This window comes from Lepus europaeus, chromosome 12 (assembly GCF_033115175.1).
Source record: "Lepus europaeus isolate LE1 chromosome 12, mLepTim1.pri, whole genome shotgun sequence".
Lineage (NCBI taxonomy): Eukaryota > Metazoa > Chordata > Mammalia > Lagomorpha > Leporidae > Lepus > Lepus europaeus.
Genome location: NC_084838.1, coordinates 21,572,931 through 21,597,310, shown reverse-complemented (window position 1 = coordinate 21,597,310; position 24,380 = coordinate 21,572,931). Strand labels below are relative to the sequence as shown.

At 42.1% G+C, this 24,380-nt stretch overlaps 1 protein-coding gene across 3 annotated transcripts in view; it reads left to right on the top strand.

Moving 5' to 3' along the window:
* The window catches only part of KIAA1958 (KIAA1958 ortholog), a 170,623-nt gene that overhangs the window by 121,784 nt on the left and 24,459 nt on the right, over positions 1-24,380 (top strand). Inside the window, exon 3 of one of the 3 annotated variants that reach the window (XM_062207742.1) lies at positions 6,591-6,674. The exons of the other annotated variants lie outside the window; for them this stretch is intronic. Within the exon in view, the coding sequence (XP_062063726.1) occupies positions 6,591-6,674 (84 nt within the window). The remainder of the gene's footprint in view (positions 1-6,590; positions 6,675-24,380) is intronic. 3 annotated transcript variants of the gene reach the window in all.

The window sequence follows — 24,380 nt, the reverse complement described above, 5'->3', positions numbered from 1 at the left end:
AAATAAACATAACAGAGCCACAAATATAAAAGGCAAACCAGAAAGGAAGAAAGAAAAAAAAGAAAGGATAAAAATCACTATATATATTACAAGCAATGTACTAAGTATAATATGTAAATATTAAGAATAAAAAGTAATATAAATATAGAAATTCCTGGAGTTTCCTATAAGAGAAAATGGACATGGAGCTGGCGCTCTGGCACAGCAGGTTAAAGCCCTGGCCTGCAGTGCTGGCATCCCATATGGGCACTGGTTCCAGTCTCAGCTGCTCTACTTCCCATCCAGCTCTCTGCTATGGCCTGGAAAAGCAGTAGAAGATGGCCCGAGTCCTTGGGCCCCTGCACCTGTGAGGGAGACTCAGAAGAAGCTCCAGGATCCTGGCTTCAGATCAGCACAGCTCTGGCAGTTGCAGCCATTTGGGAGGTGAACCAGCAGATAGAAGACTTTTCTCTCTCTCTGTCTCTGCTTCTCTGAAACTCTACCTTTCAAATAAAAATAAATAAAATCAGAAAGAGAGAGAGAGAGAGAAAGGGAGGGAGGGAGAGAGGGAGGGAGGGAGGGAGGGAAGGAAGGAAGGAAGGAAATGGACAGAGAACAAAGAGAATTCACAGAAAGAAAATGACAAAGTCCTGGGAGTCAGTATATATTTGGAAAAAAAAAAAAAGTTAAATACCACTTACAAAAGAAATGCAAAATAAAACCATGATATATTTTACCAATTAAATAAGCAAAGTTTAAGAAGTTTGATAATACATTATATTTGGGAAGGTATGATTGAACTATCACTCTTACACCTTATCAGGGCATAAAATTGGTGTGATGTGTAGGGCAGTAACCATATAGTAGTTTTACTTTTGGAAATAAATTCATTCTGTATATACTCATATACTTGCTGATGCATGGGGAATGTTTAAATAAGGATACCCATTGCATTGTTTGTAATTCCAACAGAATAGAAATACTGCAGATGTCTATCCCTAGGAAATTAGGGAATTGGATACATTTATTGTCATACTAAATACTATTCATGTGAATTATTATGTAGCTATTGGAAAGATTGCAGCAACTGTACCTGTGATGATATGGAGCTTAGTGCACTGCTAATGGTTGAAAAAGAGTGTACAGTAAGGTATACAGTGTACCTCTCTCCTCATCATGAATAGAAAAGAATAAGTATGTGCATACTAAATTCCAAAAATTATGCCCAGTCACTTGGTATATCATTGGTTGCCATGCAGAGGAAATTTGGTAACAAAGAGATAGGAATATGACTTACTTCCACCCTCTATTGACTTATAGCTTTTAAATATTATATAATAATGCTTGTATTGCCTATTCTGATTTTGTTAATTAGTTCAAATCAAATGGATCATTGTGCATATTTGAAAAAAAATCTTAATTTCTGTCACAGACATATGTGGATGTACTAGTGAATGGCAGATCAAAATATGGCAAGTAAAACAGTTAAAGCTTTTGGAAGAAATAGAAGATCTCCCATGACCTTGGAATAAGAAAGATTATTTAAACAGGACACAAAAATGTAAACCATAAAAGAAAAAAATTAATGAATTGGACTAATATTAAGATCTCTTGTTCATTAAAAGACACCACTAAGAAAGTGAAAAGGCAAGCCACGATGGGGAGAAGATATTTGAAATACACGTCTGACAAAGACTCATATGCATATATTAAAACCTTCTACAATCAGTAAGAAAGGAGTAGATGATTTAATATAAAAATGGATTAAAAATTTGAATAGGCACTTCACAAAAGAATATCCAAATGGTCAATAAACACAAAGAAGCACTTAGAGAAGCTAAAATTAAATTACAGGACCACTACACACCCACCTAAATGTCTAAAATAAACATAGCTGACATCATATAGTGTTGCTGGATATATGGAGCAACCTGAACTCTTGCCACTCATGGTGGGGAAAGGCAGTTGGCATAACTGCTTTGGAAGATTGGTTGTCAGTATCTGTGAGGCTTACCATATGATTTCTTATGCCCCAGCAATTCCACCTTCTAACTATACACCCAGCAGGAATGAATGCATGTGATCAACAACAAAAAAAACCACTAGAATGTTCCTAGAGGTCTCATTGGAAGTAGCACTAAACTAAGAACTGACAGAATGGAAAAATGTGCTCACGCAATGGAATGTTACACAGCAATGAGGATAAATGACCTACAGATATACAACAGTATGGATGAAGCTCACAGCGTAATGTTGAGCAAAAGCAGCCAGAGACCAAAGCAGTCACCGTCTCAGGTTCCAGCCACGTGTTTTACATTATAGGCCAACCACACCAATGATGCCTCAAGTCAGAACAGTTTGTCTTGATGGGAGTGACTGACTGGAAGGAGAGGACATTAGAAAGACTTCTGGGGTGCTGGTCTTTTTCTTGATCTGAGAACTAGATTCATTGGTGTGTTTATTTGTACCAATCAATCATGTCACTTAATGACTAGCCTATTGTATGTATGTTATGTTTAATAAAATGTTTTTAAAAGAAGTGAATATAAAAATTTTCTAAAACTAGAGATAAATCCAAGATTATTGTAATAGTTCTATATTATCATCTCCTCTGGTCTTACTTGATTTTGATATTAGTTGAAAAACATTGCTGTTACTCAACTATTTGCTGCCCCTCATTCTGGTAAAATGAACCAGAGTGTCTTTGCCCATCCAATTTCCTCTTCTGGTGCATTCCGAGCTGTTAGGAAAGGATATCACAGTGCGATATTTTCCTTTAGTTTTGTTTTTCTGCAGATGAAGTGGTTCTGTTAACTAAGATCAGGGCGTGTTAGAAAGGGGAGAGAGACTTGCAGTGAAGGCTGGACAGAGGGTGAGTGGAGAGGTGTGAATGCATGGAGCTCTGAGTGGGTTACCCTTGTGCTCAAAATGTGGAGGAGATGCACTCATAGGGGAGCAGGCAGTTTCGCCAGGGAGCTGTCACAGGCGATGTCATCCGTGGCAGCACTCCGAACCCTTCCATGGCTGTAGAAGCCATCTTCACCAGTTCCACTTCAGCCGACTAAAAGCTTACTGAAGTCCGACAGATTTGAACCTTTTTGCCTACGTACCCCTTCAAAGGACTTTGTGGGGGAGGAGACATACCACTCATTTTTTAAATTGGTAGCTACAGATTTTCAACCCAAGTTTCAATCAGTTATTTTTATAACAAATGAGATCGAAAATGCTGTTTTACAGAATGGCATAATGATTGACTAAGTTGAATGAGTATTTCATGATGTGATTTGATAGCAGTTATTAAGCACCTTGTGAATTTTAAAAGCACAAAGTCTGAAAGAGATAAATAAAACTGTAAGCCTCCAGTGTATCTAGAGGTAGTTGTGCAGAAAATCCCAGTCTAATTAAAAGAATCAACTAACTTCACCTGTAACCCCTCAGGTGCCCTGAATTCATAACACTACACTTCAGATGCCAAACCTGAATTTTTAAGATTTATTTATTTACTTGAAAGTCGGAGTTACACAGGGAGAATAGGAGAGACAGAGAAAGAGAGAGAGAGGTCCTCCATCTGCTGGTTCACTCCCCAGTTGGCCGCAACAGTCGGAGCTGTGCCAATCCAGAGCCAGGAGCTTCCTCTGGGTACAGGGACCCAAGGACTTGGGCCATCCTCCACTACTTTCTCAGGCCATAGCAGAGAGCTGGATCAGAAGTGGAGCAGCCAGGACTTGAATTGGCGCCCATATGGGATACTGGCACTGCAGGCGGCGGCTTTACCCGCTACACCACCATGCCAGCCCCCAAACCGTATTTCTTTTTATAGTTTTTAAAAAAGATTTATTTATTTATTTGAAAGAGTTAGAGAGGGAGAGATCTTCTGTCCATTGGTTGACTCCCCAAATGGCCACAAAGGCCAGGGCTGAGCCAGGCAGAAGCCAGGAGCTAGGAGTTTCAACTGGGCCTCTCACATGAGTGCAGGGGCCCAGGGATTTGGGCCATCCTCCGCTGCTTCTCCCAGGACTGTAGCAGGGGTCTGGGTCAGAAGTGGAGCAGCCGGGACTCGACCTGTGCCTATATAGGATGCTGGCTTTGTAAGCAGAGGAGGCTTAACATGCTACACCACAATGGTATCCCTCTCTTCCCTGCACCAAAACCAAAACCCTATTTCTAATGGCAGATTTCATCTGTATTAGAATCTATGTAAGACAGAGAAGGACAGGAAATGCTGGATTTAATCATTGGTTTATGAATTTTTGTTGGGCTCCTCAGAGTGTTTTACCCCCTGAGCATGGACCTTTGTAGCTTTGGGATGGTGGTGTGTCTGAACTGAGTCTTCATTTCAAACATCAGCGTCTAGAAAAGATCCCATACGGAAGACGAGCAACTGGAAGTTGTCTTCCTGAAACTTGTCTGTCAATGTTTATTCCTTAGGAAGTCTTTGAAGTTTGAAGGCCACTGCAGTAGATACTTGAACAAGGAGCCAGAACAAACAGATGGGCCAGGTCCTTTTGCTTCACATGTGAACAGTTAAGGAAGCCAGCTGGTAGAAGGTTCCATGCAACCTGTGGCTTCTGTGATTCTGATAGAAAGATAAGCACTTTTGTTGTTGATAGATAAACAAATTCAGCTAGAAGAACCAAAAGTTAAGTTTGTTGGAGCATAAGTATGTTTTTATATGTGAGTTTTGGAAATATCTTTCAAAGATGTGCCTATAAAAATATATGTAATTAGCTAGTTTAGTGAAATTTCGTTAATTTCATTTTCTAAAGTTATATGGGTTCTGGCAGTTACACCTTAGAATTGTTGTTTTAAAATAACATGATTATTACAAAATACAAAAAAATTATGTTTTGTCATTAAAGCTGTTTATTAGAAATTTTATCTTTATCATTAGATGTGGTGATACAGAAACTTCTACGGAGAAACCTTCCAAATGAAAGTTTTCCTATATAACATAATTTGATAAACAAAAGCTTTCAGCGTATCCTTTACACTAAGAATCAATATTTATATTGTTTTCCGTTAGCCCCTGTGCTGGCTTTCAGCCGTCAGTAGGAGAGCCGGTTTCCATTGTGCACTTTCATCCTTAGGGTTTCTCTTGTGTTTCATCCAGACCATGTCTGTCATCATAGTGGTCACTTTTGACCAAATGTTTTTGCAATTAGTGTTAAGATCCCACATGTAAACTGCACATTACCAAAATGAATAAATATTTAAATATTATTGAACTTAACCGTTGTTTAAAAAAAAAAAAAACTGAGTAAATAGAGTAGGACACAGGCACTGCAACTCTGTTGCCCAAAATGTGTTCTGCTCAACGTCACCGTGAGCATGGAGGCGCAGGTGGCCGTGCAGACAGGGGGCTGCCACCTGGCCATGTGCATTTTGGTCAGGCCTCCTGAGTGATTCTGAAGCACAGTAAAGTGTGAGGACCACTCTTCTAGAGCACCTTTTTTTTTCCCCCCAAGATGTATGTATTTATTTGAAAGGCAGAGTTACACAGAGAGAGAAGGAGAGGCAGAGAGAGAGAGAGAGAGAGAGAGGGAGAGAGAGAGGTCTTCCATCCGCTGGTTCACTCCCTAGATGGCTGCAACAGCTGGAGCTGGGCCCATCCAAAGCCAGAAGCCAGGAGTGTCTTCCTGGTCTCCCATGTGGGTGCAGGGGCCTAAGGACTGCTATCCCAGGCCGTAGCAGAGAGCTGGATTGGAAGAGGAGCAGCCGGGGCTCAAACTGGCGGCCATTTGGGATGCGGGCACTGCCGGCAGCGGCTTTACCCGCTATGCCACAGTACTGGCCCCTAGAGCAGCCTTTCTTAATCTTGGACAATCCATGAAAGAAGGGGCACCCCAGGCCCTTGGTGGCAGAGTTTAAATAATAAATTAAGAAAGCGTAGCCAGGAGATGGCCCCCCCTCCCTCACGTCTGGCCGTGATAGCTTATTTCACCCTTCATTGTCCTATCTTCGCAGCTGTGAAGTCTTATCCTTGTTGCCGAACAAAGCACCAGAGTGCTCAGGAACTCCCCACCCTTGCTACAGATCACTTGTGAGCTAGGTTGCCCTGAGTAGCTGCCCTGAGATCAGGAAGCCGCCGTGTTCTTTGTGTTTTCAAGCTCCGGTTTCCAGTGATGTGTTAAGGCAGCTGGTACGTTACAGATAGTTTAGTTTAACTCAGTAAAATGGAACCAGTTGGAGTTCTGATTTCACAAATGATGTGATTCAGAATAAGTTTCTCAGCCTCAGCGGGCCCCTGCACATGGCATGTGTCTGTCCACCTCTATCCTAACTCGAAGGCCACCTCGGATCTTACCCCGCCCACAAACCCTCACACACCAACCCGCGTGCCGGAGCCAGAGCCAGGTCAGTGTCAGGAGAAGCTCATTTCAATCGCCATGGGCCATACCCTTGTCTAGCACATCCTTTGTGAAACTCAGGTTGGCTGTCACAGTGCGACAGGTATGTCAGTGCCACCTGCCCGTGACCTGTTAAAACAAGACCAAACCGGATTTCCTCCTTTCCCTTTTCCTGGTAGAAGGAAACTTTGTTTCAGAGTAGCAAGTGCATTGTGTGAACTCATCCGCACCCTCTCTGTCCCTCCCCTCCCCGATTTGTTGCAGACCAGGATGAAAGAGCGGCCGAGCTCAGCAGGGAGCAGAACGAGAAAACCATCCGGAGCACGCAGACCGCGCTCCGCAATTTCCGCGAGTTCCTCATCGCCAAGTACCCTTCGGAGACCAGAGAGATCTATGTCATCCCCTGCCAGGAGCTGGACGCCTACCTCGCCTCCTTCTTTGTGGATGCCAGGCAGAAGGACGGGTCCGAGTACGAGCCCAACAGCCTGGCCAATTACCAGTGCGGGCTCGAGCGGTACCTGAAAGAACACAGGTACGGCTACAGCATCACCAGGGACAAGGAGTTCAAGCGCTCGCAGGAGGCCCTGAAGCAAAAGCAGATCGAGCTCCGCTGCAAAGGGAAAGGCAACAAGCCGCACAAGTCCATGAAGCTCACCTTCGCCGACGAGCTCATCCTGCGCAAGCGGGGCCTGCTGAGCCGCTACAACCCCGAGGGGCTGCTCAACCTCGTCTGGCTCAACAACACCAAGGCTTTCGGCCACTGCACGGGCTTCCACGGCTCCACCCTGAAGTGGGGCGATATCCGCCTCCGCGTCACGGAAACGGGGCTCGAGTACCTGGAGTGGATGGGCCAAGACAGCGGGGACCTGAACGCCAAAACCAAGAGAGGCGGCACGGACTCGCGCGTGTACGCCACGCAGCACGCCCCGCAGACCTGCCCCGTGCAGGACTACAAGGAGTATGCGCAGCGGCGGCCGCCGGCCATGCGCTACGAGGACGCCCCTTTCTACCTGTCCATCAAGCCGGTCGTGAACCTGGCGGCCCTGCACTGGTACAACTGCCAGGCCCTGGGCAAGAACAAGCTGGCCAAGATGGTGAAGACCATGTGTGAGAAGGGCAACATCCCCGGCCGCAAGACCAACTTCAGCGTGTACCAGAGCTGTAGCACCTTGTCCGAGGCCCAGAGCAACCAGCTGGTGCTCATCTGTAACAACCTGAGCCAGCAGGCCGCCCAGTCGGTGGCCGGGCGCTCCGGCGGCGGCAACTTCGTCGTGTCCGCTTCCTATGACTCGTCCTCGGACACCGCCTGACCGCCGCCTGGGGACTGCCCGGGGCGACTGGGACAGCACCCTGCCTCTCCTTCCCGCTCCGCTGCCCGCAGTGTTAATTCACTTTCTACAGATGCAAATATCTAATCTATTTTTCTTTTTACAAATAAGGAGACAGAGATAGTTTAGTATTACTCACGTAGTCCGCACAGGCTACAGACACACGTGCTCGCGGGTGCTAACCGTGATCTGCTCTTACAGATGCTCGCAGCCATGGCCCTCCTCAGGCTACCCCGAGTGGAGAAGCGATTCCGTTTTCTAAAAGCCGTCAGGGGAAGCCGAGAGTCGCCCCGGACTCTCGTGTTCCCAGCTTCTGTGTTTCCTCCCATCCCACCTCTCGTTCTCAGTCTCTTTGATAAATGGCTTTATTTTTTTAACTTTACTGCTCACACAAAACTGTATTCAGTCAGATCCCGAATATGAAAGTGTTATATAAGCTTGGCATCAAATTATCTGCACATTCTTTTTTAGACTTAATTAGAATTTTAGCTCCTGTGCCTCATTTTTTGCAATGTATGAAACTCTAGATGTTTAGCTAACATCTGTTCTTTAGGGGCTGGGCGGGGGTGAGGATAAAACAGTGAAGGTGCCATTCTCTTTTGGAAGATATGTAATTTTCAAGTAATATGCAAAGTCTAATATTGTGGCAAAAAAGACTGTTACATAGCTCATTTTTACCATTGTGCTTGGACCTGGATAGAATGTTTTTTTTATCCCTAGGGAATGAATGTAAATGAAAGTTTGGTTATGAGATACAAGAAATTTAAAACTACTAAAGCTATGAAAATGTTCCCAAGCATCAGATTGTATATCAAGCATAAATAGAAGATAGAGAATGGAAACGTATTACTAGCAGTCTAGAAGCTCTAATCAAGACAGCAACGCAACTCATCCTGCTCAAAACTCAGACCCCTAAATTACTTATTTATAAGCATTAAACTTTGGTATCTTTTTCTCCAGGGGGTTACATGACTGTAGTTGCAATCAAAGGAATACAGATACTCAACTTTAGGTAACAACATTTTGTTACTACACTTAGCTGAATTCAAAACATTCTTGAAGAGGTACAAGTTTCTTCTACAGTAAATACAAACGCATTTATCTGTGATACCTTGCAATTGTAGTAAAAACTTTGGTTAAACACTTGAGATGGTATTTCCAAGATCTTTGTTTTCAAGTCTTGAAACCTGTGGTAAACTATTAGTTAAGATACTTCAAAAGTAAAACATGTTTGCACATTAGAACCACAAAAGCTGAGTTAAGTTCCTATCCTGTATAGTCACTCACACATATATAGACTCCAAATCCTAGTAGGTTTATTGTTGGGAGGCATGTATTCTTCAAAGCAACCTCACAATCCGCGTTAGCTAGGAAGGCCGACGAAGTTCATTCTGATTTGCCTTCCTGAGTGCCAACAGCTCTGAGCTTGCCCTTTCCAACACGAAGTTACAAGCACATGGAGCCCCATGCCTAAACCATGACCTCTCAGTTGGCCCAGGAGGGAGAAGTCCGCTGTGCACTTAGTGTGGTGGAATCAGCTTTGTCTCCATGGCTTTTCCTCCAGACAAGCACTCATTTGTATAGCCAGAAATAAGAAGAGAGAGCAGGCATAGCTTGCCGTTTTCCTTCTGTGTTAATCCCGAGGGTAGCTGCATTGTTTGAGCCATCACTGTGCTACGGGACTGACATTAGCACACACAGTTACTGTATTGTTACTAATTTAAAAAAGAAAGCAGAAAATGCATCTGTACTCATAACTCCGCCAGCCAAAGATAAGTACTGTTAACATTTTGACAAATATTTCTTCAGACATATTATATGTACACAGTTATTTCTGTAGACCTTGTCTTCATCCTTCCAACAGCTTTGAACAGAAAGTGAATTATCTGCATTTTATGGTAGGAGATGAAGATAAGTCAGTTAGGTGATAGCTAAGGAGAGGGTTGCCTGTCACCTCCCCCCAGAGTTCCTTCCACTTTCTTTCTGAGCACCAACTCCTGATGAGTCCTCGCCCCCGTGCTTCTGAACCACAGAGCCTTTCTCTTCACAGAACCTTCCCGTTCTCCGTATTCTGTAACTGGTCCCTACGTGCCCAGGACAGCCTGCTTTAAGGAAAGCGTTTTGAACAAAATAAGCTGATTTTTGTGGGGGTTACTTCCCGTGTTAGGAGAAGTTTCTGTAAGACACTTAAAAGGTGATGATGCATTTGGATTTTTAAATCGATGTAGTTTCTAAGCTCTTTTGATGTTTTTGACAGCAAAGTAAGTTCGTTTTGAGGAAGGGCAGCCAGTGTGCACTAACAAAGTAGAACTGGAATTGTTCCCATCCCTCTTTGGGTTTCTCAAGGCACTGAAAATGAAAATCTCTCTCCTGCTTAGTTGTACTGCGTTTTCATTTAGACAGACACCATTAGATGGAGGATGTGAATGGTTATTTATTTATATATTTTGCTGTGCTAACTCAAACCAAATAAATAGGAACGTTGTCACACTGAGATTCAGAAAAAAATTCTGAAGATGGGGTTGGCAGAGATGTGGCCAAATTATAGTATTTCTTTGAGTTTATTAAATGATGAGAAATCTGCAGCTACCTCTAAATTTTGTGTTTTTATCTAGACAGTAACTGAGGATATGCCACTGCCAGGTGCCATTTTTATTATTTGGAGTTTTAACTTAAAAAGTTATGTGTTGGAGGTAGGTGGATGGCAGCATCATATGTAGGCTTCAGCAGAAATTCAGCAGTACAGCAGGTGTTGAGTGCACTGCCTTTCCAGCCAGTCACATCATTCGTACAGAAACAATAAAACCGTATTTGCAAAGTCTACACTGTTCGATCAGTTTAGTGCCATATAAGAAATCCCGGTGCAAGAACTCTGCTAGGGTTTCACTGCCTGCAACAGAAACAGTAAACCCATCTGTCAGCATTTGATTGGCATAACTGCACAATTTTTTAATTTAAGAGGCAGAGAAAGAACTCCTATCTGCCAAGTCGCCTTCCCCCCCCTCTTAAATACCTGTAAAGACCCCTAACGGGGGCTGAAGCTGGCCAGAAACTCAACCCAGGTTTCCGATGTGTGAGTGGCAGGATCTTGATTACTTGAGCCATCACTGCTACTCCCAGGGTCCACATTAGCAGGAAGCTAGAGTTAGAAGCCAGAGCAAAATATTTAATCCAGACATGGGTCATGGGCATCTTAACCACCAGGTCACCTGCCTACCCCTAACTGAAAAATTTGACCTTTCTTCCATTCATAGAAGTAATTGTCTATTAAAACCACACACAGGGTCAGCATTGTGTTGTAGTGGATAAAGCCACTGCCTATGATGCTAGCATCCCATATGGATCCTGGTTCAAGTCTCGGCTGCTCTGCTTCCAATTCAGCTCTCTGCTAATGGCCTAGGAAACACAGCAGAAGATAGCCCAAGTGTTTGGGCCCCTGCTGCTCACGTGGGAGACTGGAGTGAAGCTCCTGGCTCCTGGTTTCGGCCCGGCCCAACTCCAGCCTTTGCAGTTATCTTGGGAGTGAACCAACAGATAGAAGATCTGTCTCTGCCTTGCTCACTCTTTCAAATAAACAAATAAATTTTTTAAAAAAACAGTGGCAATTTTAAAAAACTTTGTTATTTGAAAATGCTGAAGATTCCATTTGTTATCTTCGTTATTAGGACTGGTATGAGGATGATTCTCTTTAAAACTATTTATTTGATAATTATTTTCCTCAATGTTAAATTTTTCCTGTGTTAAATTACTGCCTAATTACAAGAAAATAGTTTGAAAACTTTCTAACCTATGTTAGGTCTCTGGTTTTTCAATTAGATCATTGTTAGTTGAACCTTTTGTAGCATTGACTTCTCTGTACCCTATAGCTCAGTTTCCAGATGGCATGAAATCAATGACTTCATTGTAATGAAAATTTATAGTCACATCAGCAAATATTTATTGAGCAGCAAAGGTCTAGACACTGAGAGAGGCACAAAGATCCATAAAATAATCCCTGCTCTCAGAGAATTCATCCACTGTGTCCACATAGCTGTGCATGTGTGTGAGAGTATGCATGTCCCCAGTGACTCATGGACTGAATTCTTGCAGTGTGCCATGGCACTAAATGCTTCTCGAAGTTTTTTCACTTAATGCTCACGGTAGTTCTGCTAGGTAAGTATTATTTCTCTTTTGTGAATAAAGAAATCCAGAGAAGACAAATGGGTTACCCATGTCACCGTTAATACAGAGGAACATCAGTGGGATGGGCATTTGGTGCAGCAGACTCTGCTTGGGACACTCCATCTCATATCAGTATGTCTGGGTTTGGATCCCACCTCCAGCTTCCTGCTAATGCACACCATGAGAAGTAGCAGGTGATGGCTCAAGGAGTTGGGTTTCTGCTATCTACCTGGGTGACCCAAATTGAGTTACCAGCTCCTGGGGTTAGCCTGGTCCAGCACCAGCTGTTATAGGCATCTGGGGAGTAAACCAGCAGATGGAAGGTCTCTGTCTTTGTCTCTGTCTCTTTCTGTGTCTGTGCCTTTCAAACAAATGAAAATAAAAATTTTTCAAATAATAAAGAGGCAGTAATCACCATTAGATAATAAAAATGCATTAGAAGAGTAAAACATTGAAACTACTTGTAGATCCAGGTCCCATTAAGCACTGTCCTTTTCTGCCCTAGTGGCTTGTTAGATAAGTTGCTTGCTGTGCTTGGATAGTAGACCCTCTGAAGCATCGAGTTCTAAATGCTCTCAGGGCCAGCCCCACACCTGTTGGTTAGCACACTATTTACAGCCTATTGCTGTGCGTATTTGGAGGTGGGACATTCATTTCCCTCTGGTGAGGAGTAGAGAGCAGAGGCTTTTATCATTCTTTAGAGAGCACATTGTCACAGAGGTGAGGCATGACATATTTAAATGATTGTCATCTGTTTTTACCTCCAAGAAAGCAAAAAACTCAAGAGAGTTCTGCATCATTCACCCAGAGAAAGGGGAGGTTCTATGGCAGAGGGCACCTCTGGTTAGCTCATAAGCCAATACTGCCATCCGCCAGACACTAAATACCAGTTATTAGTCTACCAGGGAGTTTGGTCTCACCTACAAAGTTTGTACCAGGAAATTAACAGTTAGTAGAGATTGTATTGTTTTTACTTTTTAAAAAAAGTTTATTTTCATTGACTTGAAAAGCAGAGCATACAAACAGATCTTCCATCCACTGGTTCAATTGCCCAGATGCCTACAACAACCAAGGCTGGGCCAGGCTGAAGCCAGGAGCCAGGAGCCAGGAACTCATCTGGGTTCTCCCATGGGGGTGGCAGGGGTCCAAGCATTTGAACCATCATCTGCGGCTTCCCAGGATGCATTAGCAGGAACCTGGGTCAGAAGCAGTGATGCTGGGACTCAGACTGGGCCCTCTGATGTGGAATGCTGGCGTCCCTGCTCAAGCCTGCCTGGTTTTGTTTTTTAGTGAGTTACAAGTGCTACAGCAGAAAGCTTTGGGGGTTAAAATATTGTCCTGACGATTCCCAGAATTAGCGGTAGACTGTGAAACTGTTTAGATTTTTTTCTAGTTTGGCTGTCCCCAAAAGTGTGATAGGAGATAACACTTCTGATTTTAGTTAATCTTCTGATTGGTGTGTTTTGATCCTTGTATCTCTAGTCAAAATAAAGTTGTAATACTAAGCATCGCTAAGTAAAAACTCTCACATAATAAAGCAAATAAATTTTCAAGCTATGGGGGATATTGAGAGGAGTGTACAAGAATTAATTGCAGTTAAGGTTTTGTAAGACAAGTTTATTCATTTAAAAGTAGTTATAAAGAATTGGTTGACTCTGTCAATCTGTTTAATAATATTTTCTTAAATAGAGTTCCTTTATGCAAGATCTGTCTGTGTGTATCTATTATGTAATGTGGTTCAGCAGGAGCATTGCCAAAGGCATCCTCAGTTGTTTTGTTTTCTCCCTTAATGCCTGATGTTCAGACATTGCTTTTCTGCTGTGCTTGTCTCTGGCTGAGATGATAGGAGACAGTGATGAAGCTAGGATAATTTTAGAGATGCCTGCCATTGACTAGAACTGGGATGAAGAAGCGCATTGTAGAGGTTATCCTGCATTCCTTGTGATAGAACAACAGGGGAGAACGAGTGCTATTGGAAAATTACTAACAACTCTGCTTTCACTTTTCTCAGAGGGAAGAGAAATATGTAAGATTTCTCATGGTTCAGCCTGTTAATAAGTTGTTCAACTGAGCCTGCCACAGCTGAGCAGAAGACCCGACTTAATATTAAGATTGCATTATTTTTAAAAAGATAACATTTTAATTCATTTCAATTGCATTTTTATGTAAACCATGACTGTTGAATTAGGATCAGACAGAGCAGTAATTAGGCCAGAGACCTAATTTGATCAGAACACGAATTAGGGCAGGGTATTAATGTAAAACAGCTGTCTGTCGGATTCCACTCCTAGTGTGGGCCTAGAAGGGACCCCAGAGGTCATCTCATCCAGCGACTGTGAATGCCGGGGTCTCGGTGTCTTCTTGCAGGGCCTGGGGGTAAGGAGATGGAAACAGCAAAGAGCACACATCCTTGACAGCGGGCCCACTCCTTCCTGCCGTGAGACTCCCCTGACTGAAGGGGCTGCCATGCCTCTGTCCCCATCATTCCCAAGGGCTGGCTGGAACCTGAGAGTGGAGGCATCCCCTTCAGTCCGCCCTGCTGTTCCATACCCAGGTGCTTGTATTTTGTCCAGATGGGAGCCACAACCTGTTAGGCTGGAGCCAAGGCATGGGGCTTCCTGTCCCTAGATAGTGTTTAGGGAAGGAAAAAATCTCTCCACCCAGAAAGGAGTATCTGTTTCTTCTTGTTTTCAGAGTTTTAATTGTTTTTCCAGCCCTCAAATCCCTGCTAGGAAGAAGGTGTGAAAGCTGCTAGTTTCCAAATAGGATATATTTGAATGTGACATCTCACTTTGAGTTGGGTAGTGTTGTATCTGCTTGTAGCGACTTGTTTTGAAATTTGGTAGCATAATCTCTAAGTGTGATTGTTTTCATTTTAGTCTAATGAGCGTCCCTCAGCCTTCCCTGTTTACCTTTAGTTTTTAATCATGGAGAGGAAACAACCCACACCCTTTTAACTGTATGAATTCCAGTTACAGATTATCAACTAAAAGGTAACTTTGTTTACTCTGATATTCGCTTGGATATCTACCTATTTAGCATCTGTATTGTTGATTTTGAATGCAGTCTGCAATATCCTTTTTTAGTCTGTGGACCCACAGTTGTGTTTGAAGATCAAATTTCTATCAACATAAATAGGATTTTTCTGAAGTGCATTTATTTAGGAAAAGGAAAGAACCAGAACCGGGAACTAATGAAAAAGGCTTACAGCAGGAAGACCTAGAAATAAAGATCATTTGTATTTCTCCTGTTTCCTCTTCTGAAAAGTAATTCAAACAAATATAAAATATTTAACAAATGATATTTACCAAATTGTAGTTGAAAAAAGGTCCAGTTTTTAGGATGTGAAAAAGAAGTATAATGTGATTGTGTTCTTAATGAAGTGTGGAATTTTACTAGACTTCTAATGTCTGTCTTGGTATTACACTGGAGTTAGCATTTTTACCATTGTGCATTCCTTTCTGTAAGAGCTATGAAAATGTTTAGGTATAATTTATTTGTGGAAAGTAGAATTCAGAAGGTATCAGCAATATAGAATCCTAATGGTAATTGTGCATACTGTATTTTAATGATTTTTATGCCAGTTTATTTTCTGTAATTCTTACATTTTATAAATCAAACCTTAGTATACTTCCACTAGAAGTTAATTTATAATTATTTATACTGGATGAAGTAGCAGATCATGTTTAGTATTAATCTACTCAGATTAATGAACTTTTATATCTATGATCCATATATTACAACTTTTTAAATAACGTTTATAACAAAAGAACTTTTGTTTTATAAAGCATTTGTTACAAAAAGAAACTTGCCAAAAACCATTACAGTTTCTATGCATTGTGTAATTTTCAGTGATGTCATTGTTCAGATTTTGCATGTTGTTCAAGGTGCTCTTTTGTATGTGTGTTTGTGGTGTTTCTGTGGAACCGTTAACCATTGCTGCTATCACTTGTTGTAGTTAAACTGGAAATGTGCTAAAAGGCTGTGCCAGCCAACATTTGTATGTGCGACTTGAGAAAGTATGTATTTCGTTAAGATTTTGAGCCAGCCCTTAATGGCCTCTGCAGAAGGAAATATTGTAGTTGTCAAATGGTGCCAGACTTGAATATCCTGTTTTCTGTATGTCATTTGGGCAAGTCAGCTTTTCTTCCATGCTTTCCCAACTCTTTGCTGTATCAGCGAAGTATCTGCAATTAGAGAAGGAAAGCAAGAATTCTGAACTTTTCCCTCCCCTAGAATTGAAAACATTTCTTCCCTCGTGATATTTGAGTACCTTACAGAAAACCCAGTAGAATGACAGTGGAGCAGCACAGTTTACCTTGAGCTGGATATTTTTAGGCTGAACAGTGTAACCTCAGAGGACTGAGAGGTCCATGGAATTGTTTTTGATGGTTATTCATGGCTTATTGTTTGAATTGCATTGAATATTTAGTAATTTTGTATTATAAGGGATCATTGAAACATCCCAAACGTTAGACGGTTGCATGGTCAGCATCTGCCTAAACTTAGTTATATGCCACGTGACTGCTGGGGGTTTGTCCTGTGCACCTGTCAGGTTTCCCATCTTGCCCAGCAATTCCAAACAAATTCTGAAAGTAGAGAGAGGAAATGTTTTCAATGAATTCATTGTAGTACGCTTTGTTAAAATTCATCATGGAGGAAATATTATACTTTATACTCTTAAAATGGAGGGACGGTTGTCATAGAATGTTAAGAAGGCTGCTGCTGAAGAGCCTTCTCATACCAACACACCCAAGCTCCTCATTCCACAGAGGGTTTCTTTCTGCCAGTGCAGTGGGTTTATAATTACAAGATTGTTTTAATAAAGGAATAATCTCCCAAGTTACATGGAGGCTCTTTGTGGGACTGTCAGACACACAGCAACAGCCAGTGATGTATTTGAACACATTGCTGCGGAAATTACCAATTAATTCTAAGAACATGAAAACTAATTCATTCAGGCCTCTGCCATTTCTTTGCTTTAAAGCAGAAGAAAGGCAGATTTTAACTGTGAGCCTTTTCTACAGAGTATGCTTTAAACATTTGCTCCTCAATGAGATGATAAAGCAATAAAACAGAAATTCAATTATGTTTAGTCTGATGAAATCCTGCTTTTGTCCATTATCCTCCAGAGTCACATAGATTCCTATATCAAGTTTTCAGGTAGAGCCTTTGTACCCAGAATTCCTTTTATACTTTGGCCACCAAAGACCGGGCATGGATCCTAGTGACTATCGATTTCTAGTAGATACCAACGGGCGAGTTTGTTTCAATCCTGCGCTTAGATTTGTTTCCCACCTTTGGGTCTTCTGTATGTTTTGTGTGTCTGTCCTGAGGCCTTTATGCCTAGGATAGTTTTTTAAATAATACTACTCATTAGGTTTCTAATTTATAGTTTCCAGTTTCCCCCCAGGATCACAGGTCTTCACTACTAAAGTTAGACGGATTTGCCACGTTAGCCCATGGGTGAGTGTAAGTTTGTGCTTCGTAATACGAAACTGTAACTACAACCCCATAGGCCTAAAAACTGGGGAGGGAATGAATGGGAGCATTTTGAATTCAATAGAATCACCATGTAAGCATGACTCCTGTATCTGTTAAAAATGAAGAACTCTAGTGGTTCAGTAGAACGAAAGGTGTATTCAACTCCAATAAGGTCTTCCATTTCTTCTGATGAAGAATGTTTTTAAGGTACCTTTTACCCTAACCACTTAGAAGTTAACTGGGAGTAAAAAGTTACATTTACAAATTTTTCAACTACAATTTAAGATCTGGCATTTGTTTAGAGAGAACTGCAACCAACACTTAGAAGAAAATTTATGAAAAAAGTACTGTACAATTCTTTGAGAATGCGTCTTACTTTCTCCCCTTATTTAATAGATTGTCATTTTTATTTAGCTTTCCTGGCCTCTTGCCTTTTAACTGATTTATGTGAAAAAAGCACATACTCCTTTTTCATCCAATCATATTTTAGGACTTTTTTTTTAAGCTGCTACAATTATAATTTGGGAAAGAGAAAGATGAACTAAAATGGAGAGAAGCCTCTCTTAATATGTTCCAGTGTGTGACTGATGCTCTCGGTCAGTTCATCCTCTGCCGGTGACGTTGGTGGGAACGTGTAGAACTCTTTGTTGTTAAGAGTAAATACTGCTGGTTCCATTTTTATTTTGCTGCTCACTGATCTTTTACACTAAGATGTTTTCAATTTTATCAACTCACTGTTTTGGCTTCATATTTGTGTACTTGTGCTCTAAATAAAATTCTAGTTTTATGTCTCAGTAGTCTATTCTGTTGTGTGTATAATGTTTGCCTCTAGTGTAATTTTCTGTTGTTTTCTATATGTGCTGGTACAACCTAAAACTTATGGAAATAAAAGCAATCCAATAAAATAACTGAATGTCATTGATGTCTCTGTAATGAGAGCATGCCTTGGTCACAGTATTTTGTCTGTATTAGAGTATGATGGCCAGTCTTCATTCATTTAATAAATTGTTTTATGCAAAGCTGGCTGATTTTTGTAGCTACAACAAACAATTTTTTAAAAACTCAAACTCGAATCTTAAAAACGATTGTGTTTACCTTCCAGGGTGAGGGAATCATTGGTGCTGTGACTGCTCAAACACAGCTCTCAGGGCAGCCCGAGCCCGCTAGTAAAGCATCTGTCCATAACTTGCTAATCACAAGCATCTTGAAAATTTTCAGGCCTGAAAATGCTGTTAATGGAGCAGAAAGCCCCACTGCAAACAGTGAACTCACTGTCTTACCGGGGGTTCCTTGTCAGATGCTTCTTAAATAGACAGAGTTACACTCAGCTAAGTGATGTCAGGTTGTAGACCTCCTCATTTTTAGGAAGACTCTCCATGTGCCTTTCATTCTATTTAGCCCATTTGACCGTGTTCTTTGAACAGAATAGGAATGGTTACTCACAATAATTATGACTAGGTTGGCTGATTTCAGACATCTTTGTTGTGTCACTATAATTATTTAACAATGAAAAATGTGATAAATACCTGAAAGTATATGCTGTCTCATAGACAATTATTTTGCAGAAATGCTGATGTATTTCTTTCTGTCTGAATAATCCGAATAGAATGACAGTATTTTAAATTGTATTAAAGTTCCAAATAGTTATAACTTTTTATTTTCATAGTAATGTTTGCCTACAAATCAGAAAATCTTTTTTTTTAAGATTTATTTATTTATTTGAAAGAGTGACAAGGAGAGACAGAGATCTTCCATCTGTTGGTTCACTCCCCAGATGCCTGCAACACTAGCTCCCTGGGCCAGGCTTAGCCAGAAGCCAAAAACCTCCATTCAGATCTCCCACATGGGTGGCAGGAACCCAAGTACATGCGCCATCATCAGCTGCCTCATCGGCTGCCTCCCAGGCACTGTCGCAGGCAGTTGGATTGGAGAGACTCAAACCAGACCCTGCCATATGGCATCCCAAGCTTTGCCTTAACCCTCTGCCACAACACACATCCTAATTTTTTCTTTTTAAAAATAAGTTTTGTTTTAATGTATTTATAATCCTCTTTCTCATGCAACTAAAATACAAGGCTAATACAAGGAGTCTTGAAAAAGTTCATGGTGGGACCAGCATTGTGGCACAGCAGGTTATGCTGCCACTTGGAATGCCAGCATCCCATATCAGAGTGCCCAAGTGAGTCCTGGCTGGTCTGCTTTAGATAGATAGATAGATAGATAGATAGAGATATATATTTGTGAGGCAGAGGCAGAGAGAAGTCTTCCATCCACTAGTTCACTCCCCAAATGGCCCCAACGGCTGGAGCTGCACCAATCTGAAGCCAGGAGCCAGGAACTTCATCTGAGTCTCCCATGTGGCTATGGAGGCCCAAGGAGTTGGGCCATCTTCCACTGCTTTCCCAAGCTATAGCAGAGAGCTGGATCAGAAGTGGAGCAGCTGGGACTCAAACCAGCACCCATGTGGGTTGCCGGCACTGTAGGCGGTAGCTTCACCCCCAAGGCCAAAGCACTGGCCCTTGCTCTGTTTCTGATACAGCTTCCCACTAATGCACCTGGAGAAAACTGCAGATGATGGCCCAACGTACTTTTTTTTTTTTTTAATGTTTTTTTTGACAGGCAGAGTGGACAGTGAGAGAGAGAGACAGAGAGAAAGGTCTTCCTTCCTTTGCCGTTGGTTCACCCTCCAATGGCCGCCGCTGCCGGCGTACCACGCTGATCCAAAGGCAGGAGCCAGGTACTTATCCTGGTCTCCCATGGGGTGCAGAGCCCAAGCACTTGGGCTATCCTCCACTGCACTCCCTGGCCACAGCAGAGAGCTGGCCTGGAAGAGGGGCAACTGGGACAGAACCCAGCGCCCCGACCAGGACTAGAACCCGGTGTGCTGGCGCTGCAAGGCGGAGGATTAGCCTGTTGAGCCACAGCGCCGGCCCCAACGTACTTTTTTTTTTTTTTTTTAAATGTCATTGTGGGGCCAGCGCTGTGGCCTAGCAGGTAAAGCCGTCATTGATTTGTCTGTTTCTTTAATAGTCACTACAGTTTAAATTATTGCAGTGTTATAGTACATACTTATATCTTTTAGGACAAGCTCCCCAAATAGTATTTTCAAAATTTTCTTCCTTTTTTTAAGGATTTATTTATTTGAAAGAGTTACAGAGAGGGAGAGAGAGAACAGGCAAGCAAGTGAGCTTCCATCCTCTGGTTCACTCCCCAGACTCCCCCAATGCCTGGGTCTGGGCCTGGTCAAAGCCAGGAACTTCTGTGACTTCCATGTGGGTACAGAGGTCCAAGAACTTGGGCCAGGGCCTGGCTCTGTGGCGTAGTAGGCTAAGCCTCAGCCTGCAGCGTTGCATCCCATGTGGGCACTGGTTTGTGTCCCTGCTGCTCCTCTTCGGATCCCTGCTATGGCCTGGTAAAGCAGAAGAAGATGGACCAAGTCCTTGGGCCCCTGCAGCCATGTGGGAGACCTGGAAGAAGCTCCTGGCTCCTGGCTTCAGATCAGTCCAGCCCTGGCCGTTGCAGCCATTTGGAAAACGAACCAGTGGTTGGAAGACCTTTCTCTCTCTGTCTCTCCCTTTCTCTGTCTATAACTCTACCTCTCAAATAAATAATTAAAAAAAAAAAAAAAAAAAAAAAGAACTCAGGCCATCCTCTGCTGCTTTCCCAGATGCGTTAGCAGGGAGCTGGATGGGAAGTAGAGCAGCCAGGACTCAAACCGGTGCACATATAAGGGGATCTGGCGTCACAGGGGGTGGCTCTACCTATACCACAATGCCAGCCCATTTTTTCCTTCCTTTTGGAGTGATTTTACTCTCCTAAACTTTAGAATCAACCTGACAAGTAACATCACAAAAGATTTTCATTAGAGTTATTTTAAAGATTGCTTGAAAAAAATTAAGCGTCTCTGTAATAGTGAGCCTTGCTATCCAGGTACTTGGTATAGCTCCACATTAGGATTTTTCCATTTTAAGTGTTTTGAAAGTTCCCTTATTAAGCAGACAAAAATATAGACTGCTTGGCTGATTTGTATGAAGTGAAGACACTTCTGTAACCACCATCTGGAAGAAGATGTAGAACGCTACCTGAACCCTGGAATTCTCTCTCATGTCACCTCCCTTAGGGGAATTGCTGACTTCACCATAGTGGCATTGTGTCTGGTTTTTGAATGACATAAATGGACCTTTCAAATATGCTCCTTGGTGTCTTACTTTGGCTTAGCATCACGTTTAAGGAATGGACCCATGTTGCTACATTTAGTTCCTTCCAGTGACCCATTTCGTATCACTGTTGTGTAATGACTCATTATAGAAACAGAATTTCATATGCATTCTGTTGTTTGCGACAGTTATTTCTAGTTTGGGGCTATTTAGGAATTACATTTATATGTGCAAGCCTTTTGGTACACCTATATCTGCATTTCTGCTAGATGTAGATTCAGGTGTAAGGTTACTAGGTCATTGGATACACACGGGTAAACACTGCCAATCACTCTCCAAAGCTGTTGCACTGATTGACACTCATCCCAGCCAAGTGGGAGTGTTCTGTTGCTCTACATCTTCATCATGTGATACTGATAGAGCTTGGTTTTCACTTTACATGTTTTGTTGAGTGTATTTTAATATGTTTCCTGGAATAGTATTATTTCTTATTTTATGTGAGGCCCATTCAAACTTTGTACCTTTTTTTTTAAAGATTTATTTGAGAGGCAGAGTTACAGACAGCAGAGCAGAGCAGAGAGAGAGAGAGAGAGAGAGATCATCCATCCGATGGTTCACTCCTCAAGTGGCGCCAACAGCTGGAGCTGGGCCAATCCGAAGCCAGGAGCCAGGAACTTCTTCTGGGTCTCCCATATGGGTTCAGGGGCCCAAGCATTGGATCATCTTCTACTGCTTTCCCAGGCCATTAGCAGAGAGCTGGGTCAGAAGCAGATCAGCCAGGACATGAACTGGTACCCATATGGGATGCCGGTGCCTCAGGCGGAGGCTCAGCCCACTATGCCACAGCACCAGCCCCACTTAGTCCATTTTCAACTATACTATCTGCCTTCTAATTGCTTTGTCAGATAAATGCATTAGGAGGATCCTCTCCCTCTATGTGGCTTACCTCTTCACCTCTTGGTAATGCATTTTGATAAATGTTTGTTTTTAATTTTAATAGAATCCAATTTTTCAATCTTTAACTTTTGGGTAGCGATTTTGATGTCCTGTTAAAAATATGTGGCTGTCCCAAAGCCATAAAGCTGATCTCTTCTGTTTACTTCCAGAAGCTTCTGTTTGGCGGTTGGCATTTAGGTTGTGATCCATTCAGAATTGTTTTTGTTGGTGTTTATGGTGTGAAGTACGAAATCCATTTTCTCATGTGTTAAGGGTTTTTGCGTCTGCTAATGAGCTGAGTTGGCCTGTAATCTTCCTTTGTTTTCTGTTCCTGTATTTTTATAGGAAATTTATGCTGTCCTGTAAAGAAATTGGTTGGTATTCCCTCTTTTTCTATCCACTTGTAGAATTTTGTAGGCTTGGCATTATTTATTCCCTAAGTGTTAGAAGAATTGGCTGGTGAAATCCATCTGAACCTGACGTTTTCTTTGTGAGGTTTTTGTGGATTCAAATCTTTTAATGAATGTAAAACTATTCAAAATGATATTTCTTATTCTGTTTCTGTGAGCTGTGGCTTTTCTAGGTATTTGTCTATCCAAATTTTCAAATTTATTGGCATCACATTGTTCATATTGTCTTTAGTAGCTAAAGGATCTGTTGTAGCCTTTTCATAGTATAATTTGTGCTTTCTCTCTTTTTCTTACTAATTTGTTAATTTTCTTAGTCTCAAATTTCATCTCATGGCATTGTAAATTTCTTTACTATTTCATTGATTTTTGTTCATAAGTGTGTTCTTTCCTCCCTTCTACATTTCTTAGTATATTTGTTATTTTTATAATTTCTTGGTACAGTTAATATTGAACTCTTTAAAAAAAATAGAAGATTTATTTATTTGAAAGGCAGAGTGACTCAGAGAGAGGGATCTTCCATCTGCTGGTTCACTCCTCAGATGGCTGCAATGGTCAAGGCTGGGTCAGGACAAAGCCAGGAGCCAGGAGCTTCTTCCTGGTCTTCTTCCAGGTTTCCCACAAGGATAGCAGGGACCCAAACACCTGGGCCATCTTCTGCTGCTTTTCCTGAGCACATTAGCAGGGAGCTGCATCAGAAATGGAGCAGCTGGGACTCGAACCGGCACCCATATGGAATGCCAGCATTGCAGGCAGTGGCTTCACCCACTGTGCCACAACGCCAACTCCCTGAACCTTTCTTTTCTGCTCTATGCATTGAATGGGATCATTTTCTCTTTCGGTATTCTAATAACTATATTACACAACTTGACTTGTTCTGTTGTCAAAGTTCATTTTGAGATTTTTCTGATTTCACAGGTGTTTTACTTTAGCCAGAAAGGAGATATTATTTATTCTTCTATGTAAAATATGCTTACATATTTATGTATAATATTATGGATATGTTTACTCTCCAGAATCATCCTTGGTTTCCCTTGTTTCTTTTACTTGAAGAAGGCTGTTCTTGTTTTAGGTATGCGTTATCTTATCAAATCTCTGTACTTACATTTGTGATGTTTTGAATTATCTTTTTGGGTTTTTTAAAAAGATTTATTTATTTATTTATTTGAAACTCAGAGTTACACAGAGAGAGAAGGAGAGGCACAGAGAGAGAGAGAGAGAGAGAGAGAGAGAGAGAGAGGTCTTCCATCTGCTGGTTCCCTCTCCAGATGGCTATAATGGCTGGAGCTGCGCCAATCTGGAGCCAGGAGTTTCTTCCAGGTCTCCCATGCAGGTGTAGGGGCCCAAGGACTTGGGCCATCTTCTACTGCTTTCCCAGGCCATAGTAGAGAGTTGGATAGTAAGTGGAGCAGCTGGAACTTGAACTGGCGCCCATATGGGATGCTGGCACTGCAGGAGGCGGCTTTACCCACTACGCCACAGCACCAGCCCTGTTTTGGGTTTCTGCATTAACTCTCTATGCACGGGATTAGTGGGGAATGTGAAATCAGTTCTGCAGCTTATTTTATTTGGTGACTTTCG